This window comes from Equus caballus, chromosome 7 (assembly GCF_041296265.1).
Source record: "Equus caballus isolate H_3958 breed thoroughbred chromosome 7, TB-T2T, whole genome shotgun sequence".
NCBI classification, from domain to species: Eukaryota; Metazoa; Chordata; class Mammalia; order Perissodactyla; family Equidae; genus Equus; species Equus caballus.
Window position 1 is genome coordinate 52053218 of NC_091690.1, and position 17289 is coordinate 52070506.

The following is a 17289-nucleotide window of genomic DNA, read 5'->3' on the forward strand; positions in this document are numbered from 1 at the left end:
CGTAGCCGCGAGTGCGCATGCCCAGCGCCCAGGTCACGTGCTGCCTGTCATGGCCGCCTCCGTGGCCTGGGGCGGGGTGAATGCTGGGTTCCTGCTGCGGGCGGCCAGGGGCGCCTGGGCGAGCCGGCCCGGGGGCTTTTGGGGGCTCGGCGAGGCGGCGGCACCGGCGACAACCAGGACATTCCGGGCGACAGGTATCCGGGGTGCCTCGGGGGGCGGGCAGCGTTAACCCATCGGACGCTGGCGGGGCGGGGCCGCTTACCCAACCGTGTTTTCCAGGTTCGCGCCCGGCGGGGGAGGAGGAAGCCGGCGGCCCCGAGCGGCCCGGGGACGTGTGAGTGTCCTCATCCCGCGAGGGTCCTCCGGTCCCGCCCTTGCCCTGCAGCCTCATCCCTGGGTCCCTCTGCCGCGTCACCCTATTCCCCTGTCCGTCAAGCCCCAACCCTGACTTCCTAATCCTGGGTTCCGCCGGGTCCCTGGGCCCAGAACCCCGTTGGGCATCCGCACCCCCATCTGTCCCCAGGGTCAACGTGGTGTTCGTAGACCGGTCAGGCCAGCGGATTCCGGTGAGCGGCAGAGTCGGGGACAATGTCCTCCACCTGGCCCAGCGCCACGGGGTGGACCTGGAAGGTGGGAGCCGGGCCCAGGGAATTGAGGAGGGCCTTATTCATTCGTTAAAAAAACCGCACAAGTCAGATATATCTGTGCACCCCTTGACCCATCCATGGCTTCCCGCCAAACATGGTTAAAATCCAGACTCCTCCCCGCAGACTCCTCCCCGTCCAGCTCTTCATCTTCATTCACTCAAAAGTTATTCATGGAGCGTTTGCTAGAAGTCACCAGAACTCCTGCCCTCCAGGAGCACGTATTGTCTTCCTCCTTTCTCCCTGTATTCTAGCCACACTGGCTTTCTTGCTGTTCCTCCAGCAGCCACGTTCATTCCTGCCTCAGGGCCTTTGCATTTGCTGCACCCACCATCTGAAGTGCTTTCCCACCAGATCTTCTGGCTCCTTCTCATCCTTCAGGTCTCGATGTAAATGTCATCTTCCTGATAGTCATCCCCCTCAGCCCACTAAAGTCTCCAAGCCCCATTCCCTCTGTCACATCAGTGTGTTTTATTGTTTTCATAGTTCTTCTCGTTATTTGGGTGCCTTTTGTCGTCTCTCTCCAGAATGAGATCAGAAACCTGTTCCCCTTGATCACCCTTATCTGTTGCTTGTCCTGGTATTTAGATGTGACAGGTATTGAGTGTGTGTTTGTTGAAGGAAAGATCGTAATAGGAGACGTTACCTGAAACGTGTTAACACGTTTTCCCCCGATTGAATCTCCACGACAACTGAATGCTACAGAGATGGGGGTCATCTTGTCGTGTAGATGTGGAAACTGAGCCCCGGCTTAAGATTGTCCAGGGTCCAGCAAGTGGCAAAAGTGAATTCAAAGCCAGCCTGTATCAGCCACTCATCTGTCCTGCTCTTCTAGGAATATCGGCCACCTGCCGTGTGCCAGGCAGCACTGTGCACAGCAGATAAGGTCCCTGTCATTCCACACCAATGTCAGCCTACTGGGGACAATGATCCCCCAAGGAAACATGTATTTATCTCATGAGCGACTGGGAAGGGTGGGATGAAAAAAATCGTACAGGGTTCGTTTCAGAGGGAGCCTGATTTAATCGTTGGAAGGGCTGGAGATGTCCTGGAAGCCCCCACAGGTTCTGTTCTGGAACCCAGTGGCCGGCAGTCCAGGAAACAGGTTGGAACATGAGTTTTAGAGGCAAGTGGCCCGTGTCCAAATTTTGCCTCTTACTGGCTGTGTGGCCCCGAGCAAGGGCCTTGGCATCTCTGAGCCTCTGTTTCCGCATCTATAAAATGGGAGAATCCAGTACCTGTCTCGCTGGGTTGCTGTGGAGGATGTTAGGTGTCAAGCATAGTGCTACCTGGCACGTTTAGTGTGCAGTGACTCGCTGGGACGGTTATATTAGATGATCTCGCTCTCCTGGGATGAGAAGGCTAATGGGCTGGGAAACAGGACTAAGGAAGATGCCGGGGGCAACTTGGAGCATCAAGGCCAAGTTTCTCCCAGGAGACGGGGAGGGTGGGCAAAGTAGTCACCGAGTCCCACAGGGAGCATCTGCTGGGCCAGGAGTGGCCTGGCGGCTCCATCCCCATTGTCAACATGTCTGAAAGAGACAGGAGGAATCTGTCCCTTATAACACGTCTCCTGACCGTGTACAGCATGTCCGGCTCAGCGCCGAGGGTGGAGAGGGGAGAGCAGGTTGAGGGGGCACAGGTCAGAGATTAACCCAGAGATTAAGATGGTAACTTCAGGGGCCGGCCTGGTAGCGTAGTGGTTAAGTTCATGTGCTCTGCTTCGGTGGCCCAGGGTTCACAGGTTTGGATCCCAGGCACAGACCTAGCACTGCTCGTCAAGCCACACTGTGGTGGGTCCCACATAAAATAGAGGAAGATTGGCAAGAGATGTTAGCTCAGGGCCAATCTTCCTCACCAAAAAAAAAAAAAAAGAAAGAAAGAAAAAGATGGTAAGTTCAGACTGTGATAAATGCTGTACAGAAATTGAAGAGTTACCGAGGTGGGGCAAGGACAAGAACGGGGGTACTTGGAGGACAGTTGAGCTGAGTCCCCAAAGACCAGAAGGATCTAGCCACAGAAGGAGTGGAGAGAGGAGCATTGCAGGCCCTGGGGACAGCAGGTGCACAGGTCCTGCGGTGGGGACAAGCTTGGTGCGCTGGAGTGGGGCAGGGGGCCGATGTGGCTGAAGTGGAGTGAGTGGGGTGGGAGAGGACCTGAGCCTGAGCGGAGGAGTCTGGACCTTACTCTGGCTGTGAAAAGCCTTTGGGAGGGGCCGGCCAGTTAAGTTTGCATGTTCCACTTCTGCCTCCCCGGGTTCCTGGTTGGGATCCCGGGTGTGGGCATGGCACTGCTTGGCACGCCATGCTGTGGTAGGCGTCCCACATGTAAAGTAGAGGAAGATGGGCATGGATGTTAGCTCAGGGCCAGTCTTCCTCAGCAAAAAAAAAGAGGAGGATTGGCAGCAGTTAGCTCAGGGCTAATCTTCCTCAAAAAAAAAAAAAAAAAAAGCCTTTGGGAAGGTTTCCGGCCAGGGGGACACCATCCCCAAGCGCCGTTCTTAGTGGTCGCTCGCAAGGTTGTCAGTGTATCCGAGGACAAGCAGAAAACCTCAGCTTCTGTGTCTTTCGAATCCTTCCTCGCTGACCCCTCCCCTCCTTCCCCTGGTGCTGACTGAGTGGGTCCCTCCTTCAGGAGCCGCAGGGGGGCGGGAACACAGTCACCTAGCACAGTGAGGGCCCCAGCAAGGGCTCAGTGGCTCCAGGGACCTGGCCCGGCTTTTGAAGTCGAGTCCGTGCCCATGAGCAGGTCCGTGTACCCAGCCTGGGCCTCAGCCTGCTGGGGCGTCCTTGGGAAAGGGGACCCCCGACAGCCCTTTGCAAACCCTCTGTGCGGCTAGGGGACAGCTGGCTGAGTGACTGACAGAGTGCGGGGGCACGTGGTGGGTGCGCAGGCCCTGGAGGGGGGAGGAGGGGCGCGCGGTGAAATAAAGGGCTTCTGTCTGACGTCCCCTCACCGGCGCTGCCTCACTCGCTCCCCCAGGGGCCTGTGAGGCGTCTCTGGCCTGCTCCACCTGCCACGTGTACGTGAGTGAGGACCACTTGGACCTTCTGCCGCCCCCTGATGAGAGGTGAGCAAGCGCTGAGCTGCAGGCCTGGGCCTGTGCATTCTTGGGGTCCAGCGGTCCCCCCGGGCAGCAGCACAGGGCACCCCAGCTTTGCTGACCCCTCCCCCTGGCCTCCACCCGCCTGCCCCTGCCTGGCCCTGGGCTCTCCCCATGACCCCTGCTAATCACTGTGCTCCGCGCCCCAGGGAGGACGACATGCTGGACATGGCGCCCCTGCTCCAGGAGAACTCCCGGCTGGGCTGCCAGATCGTGCTGACCCCCGAGCTGGAAGGGGCTGAATTCACTCTGCCCAAGATCACCAGGAACTTCTACGTGGATGGCCACGTCCCCAAGCCCCACTGACACGGGCAGCTGCCCCTTCTGGGACACCCATGGCGCCACGGCCAGGACTGGAGGAAAGGCCACGTTGCGAGCCCAGCCCAGAGCACGGACAGGCCTGAGAGAGACGTCGGAAGCACCCAGGAGGCCACAGAGATGTGTGTCCGGCTCTGGTGGGGACAGGGCCCCCGCTGGGGCCGCCTCCCCCAAGCTCCCGAGAATGGGGGTGTGGCGAGCGGTGGAATCCAATGGGAGTGTCAATAAAACTTCCTCACAGACCTCCAGCCAGCATCTTGAGTGTCCTTGGGGGGCAGACCCTGGGGTCTACACGTGCATCTTCCAGACCCCCAGCTGTCCCCTCCCACAGTGATGGGGCGGGCGGGGATGCTGAGGCAGGGGCCTGGGACCTCCTTGCTGGAGGAGAGGGCCACGAGCCTGAGGGCCACGTGGGGAGCAGCCGCCGAGGGGTCCGGGGGGTCCGGGCCGCCGGCGGCCGCCAGGGCTGTGCAGGCGGCTGCGCGGAGCCGGGGACGAGGCCGCCCCGGGGTGGCTCGGAGCGAGTGCTCGGCGTCGCCGGCTGGAGGCGCCCGACCCCGCGGCCCCGCCCCCCGCCGGGGCTCCTCGCAGCCTCGGCCAGAGCGCCCCCAGCCGGCGGGCCCCCGACCCAGGTGGGGCTCGTCGGTGGGCCTGGCGGGGCGGGGCCGGCGGGAGGAGGGCAGGAGCGCCATGGAGGCCGAGCCGGCCCCCGACTTCTCGAGGATGCTGCGCGAGCTGCTGGCGCCGCCCTGTCTGGACCCCGAGCCGCCCCCGGCGCCCCCCGCCAGGCAGGACCCGAGGCCCCCAGGCCGCCTCGGACCCAGCGGCAGGTGCGTTGAGGGGCCGCCCCTTCCCTCAGCCTGGCCCTGCGGTTGACCTCTGGTTCCAGGGGTCATCCCGGGGTCACAATGTTAGTTCCTGGTATTTACAGGGAAATTGGGGTCCCCAGGGTCGCTTGGGGTCTTGTAGGGGTCAGAGGCCAGGCGGTTTCCCTTGCCCCGTGCCTCGGAGGCCTGTGTGGGTGCCGCCCAGGGAAGGGGGTGACCACACTGCCCCTTGTCCCCAGGTCCTTCTGGCCTGCACGCGGGGACTCCGTCAGCGCCCTGCACTTCCTCCAAGAGACAGCGGAGGGGCTGGCCCAGCCCCCTCCCGCGGACCAGCCTGCCCTGGGGCCCTGCTGGGAGCTCAAGGCCCTAGGGACTCTGGGACCCCCGAGTCCGCCCAGGGATGCCTGGAAGGTGCTGACCCCGATCAGTCCGCAATGCTGCAGCCTGGGGTCCCCGGGGGCTCCCCCGGCCCCTCCGGCCACACCAGAGAGGAGGCCCCGGAAGCAGCCGCACCCCCAGCGGGGGGCCGAGAAAGCGGACCCCCGGTTCCAGGGGGTGACCCTGACGTTTGAGATCAAGCCGGATTGCAGCCTGCACATCACACCCAGCTTCAGGTAGGGCTGGCGAGGCCCAGGGCCGCGTCTATGCAGTTCCTAATGACAGCGGGGCGGGCCCTGCGTTGGAAATGGCCCGTCTGGGAGCCTGACCTCGGCTGGGGCGTCCCGGCCCCTGGTGCTCTGCACCACTCACATCCCCGTCTGAGCCTGGGGCTCGTCTCTGTGAGCAGGGCCTGACCCCACTGAGGCACCTGTAACTTTTTCCAGTCACGATAATGGCTGCCGTTTGGCAGAAACAACATCAATAATAAGAGGTAACAAGTTGCACGTGACATCGATGGGCTCCTTGAAGCCCGGTGAAGCCCATTTTACAGATGCAGAAACAGGCACAGAGGGTGCGATCTCTTGTCCGGGGGTCACACAGCAAGGACGGGAGAATTGAACCTGGCTGGCTAGCCTGGGCTTCCTGCTTCTTCAAATAATAATCATTATTATTATTAATATTATTACTAACGAGGGGCAAGGCCCTTCAGGCGGCAGCTGCCTCCTCGAGGGAATGCCTGATGCCTTGATAGTCAATCTGCATTTGGGGGGCTGTCTGGGCCGGGATGCAGGTCCCCCAGTGGTAACGCCGTGTCTCCCCCCAGCCCGGCCTGCAGCAGCCGTCACCAGCCTCCCCCGACAGGCCCGGCCCGGGGCCCTGAGGCCAGTTCAGGAGGCAGCGAGGCCCTGGGTGAGTCCTGGCCACACGGGAGCTATAAATATTCGGGGGCCAATTCCCTCCCCTCCTTGCCTTTCTCCCCATCCTGCTCCCTGCCCCCTCCACTCAGGCTGAGTCACCCCCACCCCCAGCTTCCTCCTCTGCCGAGCTTTGCCATCTGTCTCCCTTCCTGCCTTTCTCTGCATCTGAGATCCAGCAACACCCAGGGTGGGCCCGGAGCCCCGCCCAAGGGCTCCACCCCATGCAGGCCTCCTGAGCCGGGTCTGGGCCTCGGACCCATACCCTTTGACCTCTGTCCTTTCAGGGCCCCGACGCTGTGCTTCCTGCAGGACCCAGAGGACCCCTCTCTGGAGAGATGCCGAGGACGGGACCCCTCTCTGCAACGCCTGTGGCATCAGGTGCCCAGGGCAGAGGAGGGGGCTGGGGTGGGGGCCCCAGAGCAGTCCACACTTGGCCAGCGTGGGGTATCGGGAAGGAAGAACCCCCCCAGCCCTTGGGGAAGGTGGTCCCCTTTTGGCAGTTTCTGGGCCCCCGCTGCATCCTGACTGTTTCTTGTCCCCCTTCTCCAGGTACAAGAAATATGGCACCCGGTGCGCCAGCTGCTGGCTGGTGCCCAGGAAAAATGTCCAGCCCAAGAGGCTGTGTGGCAGGTGTGGGGTGTCCCTGAGCCCCCACCCAGGCCCAACTCAGGAAAGCTAAGCCGCTCGTCACCCATGAGCCTGTCCTGCCTCAGTTTCTCCACGGAGAGAATGGACAGAAGCCCTTCTAGCAGGAGTGGAGGAAGACCTGGGTTTGGAGGGGTCCCCAGGCTGCCTCCTCCCCGTTCAGGGACCCCAGGTGGAAGACCCAGGCCTCAGGCCCCAGAGCCCCTGACTCAGGGGGTCCCTGGCCCCCTCCCTGCCCCCGCTCCCATCCAGCTTGGCCGAGCCCTTGGGAAAGGCCCTGAGCTGCAATCCTCATATTGTTAACAGCAGTGACAATAAAGAGCTGAACCTCTCAGAGAAGCAGTGCTGTGACTCAGTGCTGCCACCTCGTGTGCCCTCCCTTGCCTGTCCCCCAGCCTGGGACTGGGGCAGCGGGTTTCTCACTGGGCTTCTGAGGGACACACACACACACTGTCCTATAGACAGGCGCTGGCCACCCCCACCCCCCCAGGAAGGAGCCACAGTCACGACACCGTCCCAGACAAGGACACGTCCCAGCCATCACACACAGGGACAGACGACACATGGAGAATCACGGACACACGCAAGATGGACACACACACGCTGACACGTGAGACGAACACAGATACAGAGCACACACAAGACAGACACGTGTGTTGACAGACACACATCCACTGATAGGTGACGGACACGTGTCGCTAGACGCAGACACAATACACACATGTCAACAGACACACAGGTGACACAGTGATACACACCCAGCGGGCCCTTCATCTGTCAGCTCCCCCTGCCTGCAGAATGTCACCTGCCGCCTCCTTGTGCACACCAGTCCCTGCTATGCCCCCCTGCCCGCTTTCAAGCTCTGTCTAACCCTCCCAAAGGGTGTCCCCAGCCTGAAGCCGGGCCCTGGGCAGAGCTCGGCTCTGCCACTGTCACCGAGGCACCCAGGCGTCCCCGCCCACGGGGAGGGAGGGAGGAGGGGGAGTCAAGGATGGGTGGGAGGCAGCCAGGGTGGGGTGGGCCCTGCCGTGGGGGTGGGGGAGGCCTGCCGGGCCGCAGCCCGGGGAAGGCAAGCCTGTGAGATCCTCCGTGTCTCCTGGGTGAGCTTGTGACGACGGCCTCGGAGCCCTGACTCATTCGGTCCCACCTCCCTCGGCAGAGCAGCCTCCCCCACATCTCCCACAGCTGCCGCTTCTCGACGCTGGTGGGGGGGCACTCAGCGCCAACATCACCTCGTCAGAGGACCTCCCCCAAGCGCCCAGCCTGGAAAAGAACCCCCCCGCCCCTCCCCCACATCAGGCTCTATTTCTGCCCCTTGCTGATCTCCCCCTTAGAACCTACCAGAAGTTCCGATTCTCCCGGGGTTATGTCATTCACATTCGTCTCTCCTACTGGACCATGACTTCAGAGGTCCAAGGCCACCACCACACCTGTTGTCCCTGCCCATGACAGGCCACCCCAGTGCCCAGGATGGCGCCCTTTGGGGACATACATCGAACCCAGGAAGGCCTCACTGTGTGTCTGCAGACTCACGGCTGTTTTAATCTACTTATGCACCATTTATTGAGCAACTACTGTGTGCCAGGTCCTAACGGGGACACTGTGTGGCGAATACAGCGAAGATCCCTGGTCTAGCGGGCCCAATCTTCTTGAGTGTCAGTAAACAAATATTCAGTCAAATATCTAACAGGATGTCAAGTTGTGTTCGGTGCTACAGAGAAAATAAACTAAGGGGTGAGGAGCTGGGGGCCGGTACAGCCAGAGGGAATGGCGAGAGCAAGGACTCCGTGGCTGGCAGGACTTTGTGGGCTCCAGAGGTTATTCAGGAGCGGTGGGACGTCGGGGGCTGCACCCCACCTGTCCCTTGCTGCCTCTGTACCTGGCATGGGCACTGGCTGGGCCCCTTCCAGCGGGGGGACTGCCGATGGGACGGAGCTGGCCCGGCCGCTTCCTTCCTTTCATCAAGGAGGAGGCGGCTGGCAGGCGGGGAGGCCCAGCTGTTCGCTCCTTCTGCTCTGGGGGGTGAGGAGGAGGGTGCAGCGGGGGTTGCGACTGACACCCTGTGCGTCTGTTCCGACTCACCATGGGCCAAGTCGAAAGGCAGGTTGGGGTAAACTGAGGCACGGTGATGGACACAGGGTGGAGGAGGCATTGGGGTTGGAGCACGGGTGCGCCCTTCAATAGGGGGGACACCCCGGGGGCTGACACCCAGCTGTAGCCCCTGTCTTTCTCTCACCCATCCTGGTGATGGGACCCTGTGCCCACGCCCCTGGGAAGGGCGCTCTGCCCATCCTGGGAAGGCCGCCTCAGCTCGGCCCAGAGCCAGGCCTGGGGGAAGCCCCTGGCTCCCATCCACAAGAGAAGCGGATCAGAGGACAGTGCTGGGCAGAAGAGATAAGCGACAAGGAGAGGGAGGAAGGAGGGAGGTCCCTGCCCCAGCTCAAGGGTCCTTAAGAGCAGGAAATGGGGCACCAAGAGAACATTGTTCAGGTCACTCCTTGAAAGGATGGTGTGGATGATGCCTGACCTGTAGCAAGCGCTCAAAAACAAAAAGGACTTTTTTTTTTTTTTTGGCAAGGAAGATTGGCCCTGAGCTAACATCTGTTGCCAATCTTCCTCTTTTATTTCCTCCCCAAAGCCCCAGTACATAGTTATATATTCTAGCTTTAGGGACGGGGCCACAGCCTGGCTTGATAATCAGTGTGTAGGTCCACGCCCAGGATCCACACTGGCAAACCCTGGACCACCAAAGCAGAGCGGGCGAACTTAACCACTGGGCCACAGGCCGGCCCCAGGTTGGGATCCAAACCCCGGGCTGCTTCCACATGGCAGAGACCGAAGCAGAGGGGTCGAGAGTCCTTTATAAAAACTTTATTTAAAAGGGTTTGGGGGGGTGGGTGGAAAATGAGGTGACGCCCTGGAATCGAATAAATAAATAAATAAAACGATACAGAAGCCCCCGCGTGCGTCTGGGGGGCGTCCCCCGGCCCGCGGGGATTGGGGAGCGGGCTCACGCTGATGTCAGCTGGATGGCGAAGACCTCGCCCTCCGCCGGCGCCTCCTCCGCGCTGCCCGCAGCCTCTGTTCCCGCCTCAGCGCCCGAGCCCCCGGCCGCGCCGCCACCCGCGCCGTTGAGACACACGGCCTCGCCCGAGCTCTCGGCCTCCTGCACGTTGTACTCGCCCTTCTTGCAGGCGGTGGAGCGCACGTAGAAGGCCAGGCCGGCCCCCGCGGCCAGCAGCGCAGCGCCCCCAGCCGCGCCGCCCACGGCGACCCACAGCCACGGCCCTGCGGGGGGGAGACCCTCAAAGAGGGTGGACGAGCTCCCGGTCCCCCACCCCGCCCCGACGAGATGCCAACCGGGGCCACCTCTGTCCCCTCCCCACAGGCACGAGCCCCTGGGAACTCAGAGTCCCACCCTGGGGGAAAGGAGACACCCCAGGAAGGCCACTCCCAGCGCTGGTGCGACCCCAGGTCCGCACATGGGGATATAAGCCCCTAGACACAGAGGTCCCCACGAGTCACTCAACTCTCTTGACCCTCAAAACGATGAGGACCGGGTCATTCCTTCATCCCAGAAGGACCCCACCCCCAGAGATACACGAAGTGGGCAAGAGGTCTAGTTGGGGGCCCCCACGCCCCATCCACTGACCTTGGACCCTCTCCAACCTCCCTTCTCCATAGAGACACAGTGGAGGGTGAACTGGATCACGCCTCCACCAGGCAGTACCGCCCCCCAGTTAACAGTCCCTTCCCACAGCTGTCCCAGCCCTGGCGTGTCCCTCCTCCTGAGTGCGTCCGCTCCCTCCGCCTCCCACCCTAACCCGCCATCAACAGCGCCACCCGTCAGGGCGCCCCTCGCTTCTCCCCTAGCCCCCTTCAGGCTGGTCTGTGGGGACTGAGCGGGGGGCAGGGACGGGTCCCGAGCCCCAAGGCGCAGGTCACGCCCCCTGCAGCTCCCTCGCCCCGCCCCCCAGCTGCCACTTACCAGCCACGCGCACGGTGATGCGCCGCGCGTGGCGCCCGTGCGCGTTGGTGGCCGCGCACTCGTACTCGCCGCCGTGGCTGCCCAGGGCGCCGGCCACGCTCAGCGTGCTGTTGTTGCTCGACAGGCCGATGTTGAGCGCTCCCGGGGGCGCGCGCCAGCTGATCTGGGCTGGGGGCCAGGCCTCAGCGCGGCAGGTCAAGGTGAAGTTCCCGCCTGGCCGCACACCGCCCGGAGGGGAGGCGGCCAGCTCGGCCACCACCGGCCGGTCTGCAGGCGACAGGAGGTTGGAGGCGGGCTCAGCGCCGCCCGCCCAGCCGCCGACCAAGTGACCCCCCCTTCCGCCCACCACAATGAGACCACCCCTTCTGGGATGGGCAGGGGAGCGTCCTGCCTGCCATCAGAGCCACCTCCGGAACAATCGGGCTGTTGTGGGGGCTGAAATCCCGCGCCCCGCTCCACCGAATGGGAGAAGCTGGGGACCCGCGCCCGTGCCCTTTTGACTCCGAATTTGAGGGAGGCTGGGCTCCTGCTGGCTGGACTTGTCATTGCCCGGGATTCCTTGTCCCTGAGAATGGGACTGAGGGAGGAGCCCTTGAATTTCCCTGGAGACCGACAGTGCTCTATCTGGTGCCGTCCCCACTCACATTCCACGCCCACCGTGACGGTCCGGGCGTCCGTGCCATGCGCGTTGGTGGCCAGGCAGCGGTAGGTGCCCGCATCCTCTCGGGACACGCGCAGCCGCTGAGGTCGCGGCGCGCCCTCCCGGGAGCAGCGCACCTGTGGGGAGGGTCGACCCCGGGCGGCGCAGGCCAGCGCCTCAGCCTCGGTTCCTTCCAGCCACGTCTGGTGACTTGGGCAGGTGGACTCATCCATTTGCGGCGCCGCTGCAAAGCCATCACGGGGGGCGTCAGGGAGGGGCACGGCCCCCGGCACCCCCCACTCCCAGCCCGCCTGGGCCCCGCTCACACTCCGAGCTCACGGCGACCGTCTTGACCCTGGAGCCGTGCCGGTTGGTGGCGTTACAGATGTAGATGCCGGGTGCCAGGTGGCTAGGGATGCTGGGAGCTCTGGGACTAGAGTCTGGGGGGGCCAGCGGCAGCAGGACCCCCTCGCTGCTGCCTCCGGAGCCGACGCACTCCACTTGTGGCTGTGGTTTCCCATCCACCTCACAGGAAAACAGCCGCCCGGCTCCTTCCACCCACGTCCAATTGCTGGGGCAGCCCAGCTCCTCAAAACTGGGTCCGTCTGGGGAGCAGAAGGTCACACAGGGCCCGGAAGTCAGGCCAGGGGCATCCCGACGTACCCCATCTCGTCCCGTGCTGCCCTCACTCACATTCCACCGTGACAGCCACATTCTTGGCCGCAGAGCCTCGAGCGTTGGTGGCTTCGCAGCGGTACGTGCCCGCGTGCTCCCGGGCCACGTGCAGCAGGCCCTCGATGACTCGGGCCTCCCCCGAGCGCACGCAGCTCACGTTGGGCGGCGGGACCCCGTGGGCCACGCAGCTCAGCGAGGCCTCCGTTCCTTCCAGCCAGGTGATGCGTTCCGGGCAGCCCACGCTGTCCAGCGCAGGCGCATCTGGAGGAGGGAGCGTGGTTGGGTTTGAGGTTTGGGGACCAGCCTGACGTCCTTGGATCCTCTTTACCGTCCCAGGAGGGCCACCAAGAGTTGGGCAGGCTATGCCCTGCACGGGGACGCCGAACCAAAGAGGTCGCGCCAGTCAAACCCTGTTTCTGATTCTTACAAGGCGCCCACAGCACCCTCCCGCAATCTTGGGCCTAAAAATTGCCAGGCGGCTTGGAACGCCCGCCTTTGGAAGACTCCGCCCAAAAGCCACGCCCCACGCCCCTATGGACACGCCTACCTCTTCCCTCCATCCTCCTGCGAGATCCTCCCCGAGTCCCGCTCTCCATTCTCTTCTCTTTCCCGAAATCCCGCCCCAAGGCACCGCTCAGGCCCTGCTCCCACTCTTCCCTGGAGGCTGGCCACCCCTAGACGCCAAGATCCAGAGATGCGCCCCGCGCACCCCCACTCACACTCCACCGTCAGCGTCACGTCCTTGACCGTCTCGCCCTGGGCGTTGGACGCGGTGCAGCGGTAAGTGCCGGCGAGCGCGCGGGTGACGGGGCCCAGCAGGCCCAGCGCCAGCACGGCCCCGCCGTCGGTCCGCGCGCAGTGCACCGAGGGCGCTGGGTTTCCGCGGGCCTCGCAGCGCAGCGTCTGCTCCGGGCCCTCCGGCCACGTCCAGCTCCTGGGACAGTCCGAGTCGTCCAGCCGGGGGGCGTCTGCGGCGGGCAGGGGCGTGGGATGCAGAGATGCTAGAGGTGAGCACTGGGCCCACTTCCGCGACACGGCCGGGGACCGGGCAAGTCGTTGGAGATCACAAGGAGGGAGGCGAGAGGTTAAAGCCCAACTCACATAGGACGCGCAGCTCTGCGCTGTCGTTCTTGCTCAGGGTTTCCCCGTCCACCTCGAGGGTGGCGTCGCAGAAGAAGCTGCGCCTGTCGTCGTCCTCGGTGGCGTTTACCTGGAGCTGGGCGGGCTGCCCTGGGAACGCGGCTGGAACTCCGTCGAGCGTGACCAGGGCTCGGGCCCCCGCCGCGCAGGTTACTGTCACCATCTTCCCCTCGGGGACGCTGGGCTCGCTCAGGGTCAGGAGCGGCGCCGGGAAGCCTGGGGGCGGGGCATCCACTGACCACGCCCCTCCTGCCGGTCAAGGGTGCCCCGGATCCGCCCGGACCCTCCCCGCGCTGCAGCCAAACCTTGGGGACCGTGCCCCGCCTTTCGGGCAGCTCAGGCTCCGCCCCCTCGCGCCCAGCCCCCTTGAGGTGGCCAGGCCACATCCCTCGGCAGCCTCGAGGGGTTTGCGACCTTCCCCTTGGGGCGACTCAGACTCCGCCTCTCCAGCTATCCAGTCTCAGTCCTCCTTCTGCCCCGCCCCGACTCTCGGGCCCCGCCCATCCCGCCACGAGGGCCCCGCCCACTCCTTGCCCCGCCTCCACGTTCCTCTGGCTCCACCCGCGAGGGGCGGAGGTCCCCCTTCACCCCCTCTTACTGTAGACAGTCATGTTCTCCCGGGTCTCCCGGCTCTCGCCCCCCAAGGTCACGCTGCAGACCAGCTGCCTGGCGCCCTCCTGCTCTGCGCTCGCTGTGGCTGTGGCAGTGGCCATGAGCGCATCCCCCTCGAGGGTGACATCTGGACTCAACCTCTGGTCCCCCAGCGCCAGGTAGACCCCGGCCTCCCAGGCCGGAAACAGCCCGTCCAGGGCGCAGCTCACGGGTCTTTCTGAGCCCACTTCCAAGAGCCGGGGGGCAGCGAGGCGCGGGGCGTCCGGAGACAGGGCTGGGGGTCAAAGAACAAAACTTGGACTTCGGTGTTGAGCCCTCAATAGGTACTAAGCGTTGTACACGCACTATCGTATCAATTCATCCTCAAGGCACAAACAGGAAAACAACTTCCAGCTGGTGAGTGTTGAAGTAAGGATTAGAATTCAGATTGCTCTGCCTCCAAACTTGTGAAACGCCAGCTCGACCCCATTTGGTCCCCTTGTCCTCCCCACACCCACTCACCGAAGGTGCGGAGCTCTCTGGGGGCCGAGATGTTTTCAAACAGCCCCAGGCCGTGCGGCCGCAGGTCCAGCTCGGCGCGGCACGAGAAATTGGCCCCATGGTCCTCCCTCCGCGCCAGCACCGTGGCCGTGAGCACCGCGCCCCGCGCTCGGGGTGGCTCCCCGGCGAAGCTGCGGCGGATCAGCTCCTGGGCGCCCCGCAGCAGCGTCAATGTGAGGCTCGCGCGAGGCCCGGCGCCTGGGACCCGACAGCTCAGGGTGAAGTTCTCGCCCACAGGCTGCCAGGCAGGCAGCGGCACCAGCTCTACGCGATCCGGCCGCTCTGCAAGGGGGGAACCACCGCTCTTGGAAACGCCGAGGCTCAGCTGGACGCCGCGGGGAACCCCAGGGCCGGGAGGGGAGGGCATGGGGATCCAGAAGGTGGGGCCTGAAGGGGAGGACCCAGTGACCCAGGGGGCGGGGCCTGGAGAGGAGGGAACGTCGTGGAGTAGGAGCGTGGCCGCTGTGAACTCACGAAAAGTGCGAATGAGCCCACGCGCCTGCAGCGTGCGCCGCGCGCAGCGGAAGAAGCAAACGGGCTGAGTCTCCGGCTCGCGGATGTCCACCAGCTGCCGCGCCAGCCACCGCAAACCCCTCTGGGTCCCATTCCGGCGCAGAGAGGTCTCCAAGCCACCGCGCTCGGGCCGTGGGCAGTTGGTGCTGCAGTTCAGCCACAGCGATCCCCCGCGCTCCACGAGCGCCACGCGGGGCTGCAGGTCCGCCCAGAAGGGCTCCTGCGCGACCGCTGCCCGGGGAAACGCGGGCTCAGCCTGGGGAGCCACCTCCCTGGCATCTTAGCGCCCCTATGCCGAGCCAGGGATTTCCGGGGAATGATCAGAGGTCGCAAGCAGGGAAGGACTCAGGAGTCCCGCGTCCTGCCCAGGCCTCAGGTTTGGAGGCGCGCTCCCAGGATCCAAACCTCGAGGGTGTCCCTGGGACATGGCAGCCCTGTCCCATGGAGAGCCCTGGTCTCCAAGGTGCCCATGGAGTGATGGGAAAGCATGGGGGGAGGGGGAGATGAGAGGAAAAATGGGGTCTTGGACGCACACAGCCACGCTGGGAGGAGGGGACCCCGGGTGGGGGAAGTGGAACGAACGGGTTCTCAGGTTCTCGCAGGGAGAGGAGGAGACTGAGGTTGAGGCGAGGGCAAAGGAGAGATGAGGCTGAGTGAAAGATAAGTGAGGACCCCAAACCCGGGTGAAGAACACGGAAAGAGGACGCGGGGCTGGGCTCCTGGAAGGAACCGCGGGAACAGCCAAGGGACTCGGTTGCCAAGGCTCGGGGTAGAGCGGGAACGGCGCCTCTGAGTCACGGCAGGTGGGGAGATGGGGTCTTCGCGGCTCGCGAGTGGGGAAGATGCCAGCCCGTGGGCTATGGTGCAAAGCAGAGCGTGAGGAGGTACCCCGGAAGGGGAGAAGGGAAACATGGGGTCTCCAGGGCGCGAGGCTGGGCGCGGGAGAGCACTCGGGATCTCGAAGAGGGGAGGGTAGAGACCTAGGCGAGCGAGGAGGCGGGAAGCTGGGTCTCCGCTGTGTCTTGGGGGCCAGAGGGATAGAGGAGAACGCCCGGAGCTCAAGGTGGGAGCAGAAGCGTGGGAGCGAGGCGAGGGCGGAGCAGGGAGGGGCTTGCGGCCGCTTCTCTGATCCCCGAACTCCGCCCCCGCCCTGTCCACCTTGAGCAGGGACAGGCTCTTACCTGAGAGGCCGAGGAGCCCCAGGCCCAGGGCAGCCCAGAGACCGAGCAGCGCCCGGCGCAGCCCTGGCGAGGGCCCTGGCATCGCCGCCGCGGGGGAAGCGCAGGAGGCGAGGGGAGCGCGAGCGCAGAGCTGGGCTAGAGGACGGCGCGGCGGGTGGGGTGTGGAGGAGGCAGACTTGCGCTCGGGGATTGGTTTAACGTTGGTAACTTGGTTTCCAAGGAGGGGGCGGCGGCAGAGGCGGCGGGGGGGCGGGAGGGCGAGCGTGCGCCAGGCTCTCGGCCTTGGTGAAGGCGTGCTGGCAGGAGCGAGAGACCCCCGGGGTCTACACGGAGGCCGACCCCGTCTCCCGGAGCCTTCTGGGGGCGGACGCGCGCTCTCGCGTCATCCCCGGCGGCAACGCGGAGGTCGGGGATGCTGGGTTGCCCTTCTCAAACCCCCACCCCATCCCTAGCTGAGATGCTATGATAATGAGCCGGAGTCCGAGCTCCGCCCCCAGACTTAGCTCCTCCCACCAGCGCCGCTCGGGGCGGGGACTGATTTGTGGGCTGGGAGAGATTTGGGAAGCGCAGGATGGGGCCGGCATAGCGCTGGGGGCGGGTGTGAGGATGCCTCGCTCGCTCATCCTTCCCCTTTTGACCCAGGAGAGCTGAGGGTACAGCCACGCCCCTCGTCCCCCTCCGGCTCCGCCCCCGCACGCGACAGAGGGGGCGGAGACGAAGGTGCCAGCGAGTCGGAGACACGTGTGCGTGCGCGCAGCGTTCCCGGGCGTCTAAATTAGGGTCCGCTCGCCTCTGGGTCTGTATTTACCCAGCGTGCAGCGGGCACGTGTCTACGCGGCGTGTGTGAGCGCGAGCAGCCAGAGAGCGTCCCGAATCCCCTTTCTGTGCGGCGGGCGGGGTCCTGGACCGCGGGGGCACTGCCGCGCATCCAGTGCGGGCCCGGATTCTATGTCCACGCGAGACCAAGGGACCAACGGTGACACTTTTGACCCCGCAGCCAGGCCGCAAGCTTTGACACCCCCCTTCACGTGCCCACCAGGCCCGGTGACTATCAGGACGTTGCTAGGACGCGAGTCTGTGACATCCCACGTGGACCATCTGATTGCTCCTTCCCCGCAGTCACTACATGGGTCCATGGGGCCCCACCCATTTGTGTTCTTACTCC

The 17289-nt window shown here is 64.3% G+C and overlaps 3 protein-coding genes across 3 annotated transcripts; 2 read left to right on the forward strand and 1 right to left on the reverse strand.

Annotated features, from left to right (window-relative positions):
• Positions 1 to 2: 2 nt before the first annotated feature.
• FDX2 (ferredoxin 2) lies at positions 3 to 4313 on the forward strand. The gene is made up of 5 exons (XM_023646238.2): positions 3 to 194; positions 280 to 334; positions 524 to 630; positions 3627 to 3714; positions 3897 to 4313. Exons 1-5 carry the CDS (start codon positions 50 to 52, stop codon positions 4051 to 4053), a joined length of 552 nt encoding a protein of 183 aa, XP_023502006.2. The 5' UTR covers positions 3 to 49; the 3' UTR covers positions 4054 to 4313.
• ZGLP1 (zinc finger GATA like protein 1) lies at positions 4259 to 7174 on the forward strand. Its single transcript, XM_023645443.2, has 5 exons — positions 4259 to 4895; positions 5132 to 5506; positions 6097 to 6182; positions 6475 to 6568; positions 6740 to 7174. The coding sequence occupies exons 1-5, from the start codon at positions 4399 to 4401 to the stop codon at positions 6867 to 6869; spliced, it is 1182 nt and encodes a 393-aa protein (XP_023501211.1). The 5' UTR covers positions 4259 to 4398; the 3' UTR covers positions 6870 to 7174.
• A 2517-nt stretch (positions 7175 to 9691) lies between these two features.
• ICAM5 (intercellular adhesion molecule 5) lies at positions 9692 to 16625 on the reverse strand. Its single transcript, XM_023645444.2, has 11 exons — positions 16125 to 16625; positions 14905 to 15174; positions 14392 to 14712; positions 13877 to 14164; positions 13240 to 13494; positions 12858 to 13106; positions 12157 to 12399; positions 11790 to 12068; positions 11468 to 11707; positions 10824 to 11090; positions 9692 to 10123 (listed from the first exon to the last, which is right to left on the reverse strand). Exons 1-11 carry the CDS (start codon positions 16204 to 16206, stop codon positions 9846 to 9848), a joined length of 2772 nt encoding a protein of 923 aa, XP_023501212.1. The 5' UTR covers positions 16207 to 16625; the 3' UTR covers positions 9692 to 9845.
• Positions 16626 to 17289: the final 664 nt, after the last annotated feature.

Coding starts and splice junctions, on each gene's coding strand:
- FDX2 (XM_023646238.2), top strand. CDS start 50: ATGGCCGCCTCCGTGGCCTGGGGCGGGGTGAATGCTGGGTTCCTGCTG. Junction 195..279: donor CAGGACATTCCGGGCGACAG/GTATCCGGGGTG, acceptor CGTGTTTTCCAG/GTTCGCGCCCGGCGGGGGAG. Junction 631..3,626: donor CCACGGGGTGGACCTGGAAG/GTGGGAGCCGGG, acceptor TCGCTCCCCCAG/GGGCCTGTGAGGCGTCTCTG.
- ZGLP1 (XM_023645443.2), top strand. CDS start 4,399: ATGGGGCGGGCGGGGATGCTGAGGCAGGGGCCTGGGACCTCCTTGCTG. Junction 6,183..6,474: donor AGGAGGCAGCGAGGCCCTGG/GTGAGTCCTGGC, acceptor CTGTCCTTTCAG/GGCCCCGACGCTGTGCTTCC. Junction 6,569..6,739: donor TGCAACGCCTGTGGCATCAG/GTGCCCAGGGCA, acceptor CCCCTTCTCCAG/GTACAAGAAATATGGCACCC.
- ICAM5 (XM_023645444.2), bottom strand. CDS start 16,206: ATGCCAGGGCCCTCGCCAGGGCTGCGCCGGGCGCTGCTCGGTCTCTGG. Junction 15,175..16,124: donor GGGGCTCCTCGGCCTCTCAG/GTAAGAGCCTGT, acceptor TTCCCCGGGCAG/CGGTCGCGCAGGAGCCCTTC. Junction 14,713..14,904: donor TGGGCTCATTCGCACTTTTC/GTGAGTTCACAG, acceptor CCCCCCTTGCAG/AGCGGCCGGATCGCGTAGAG.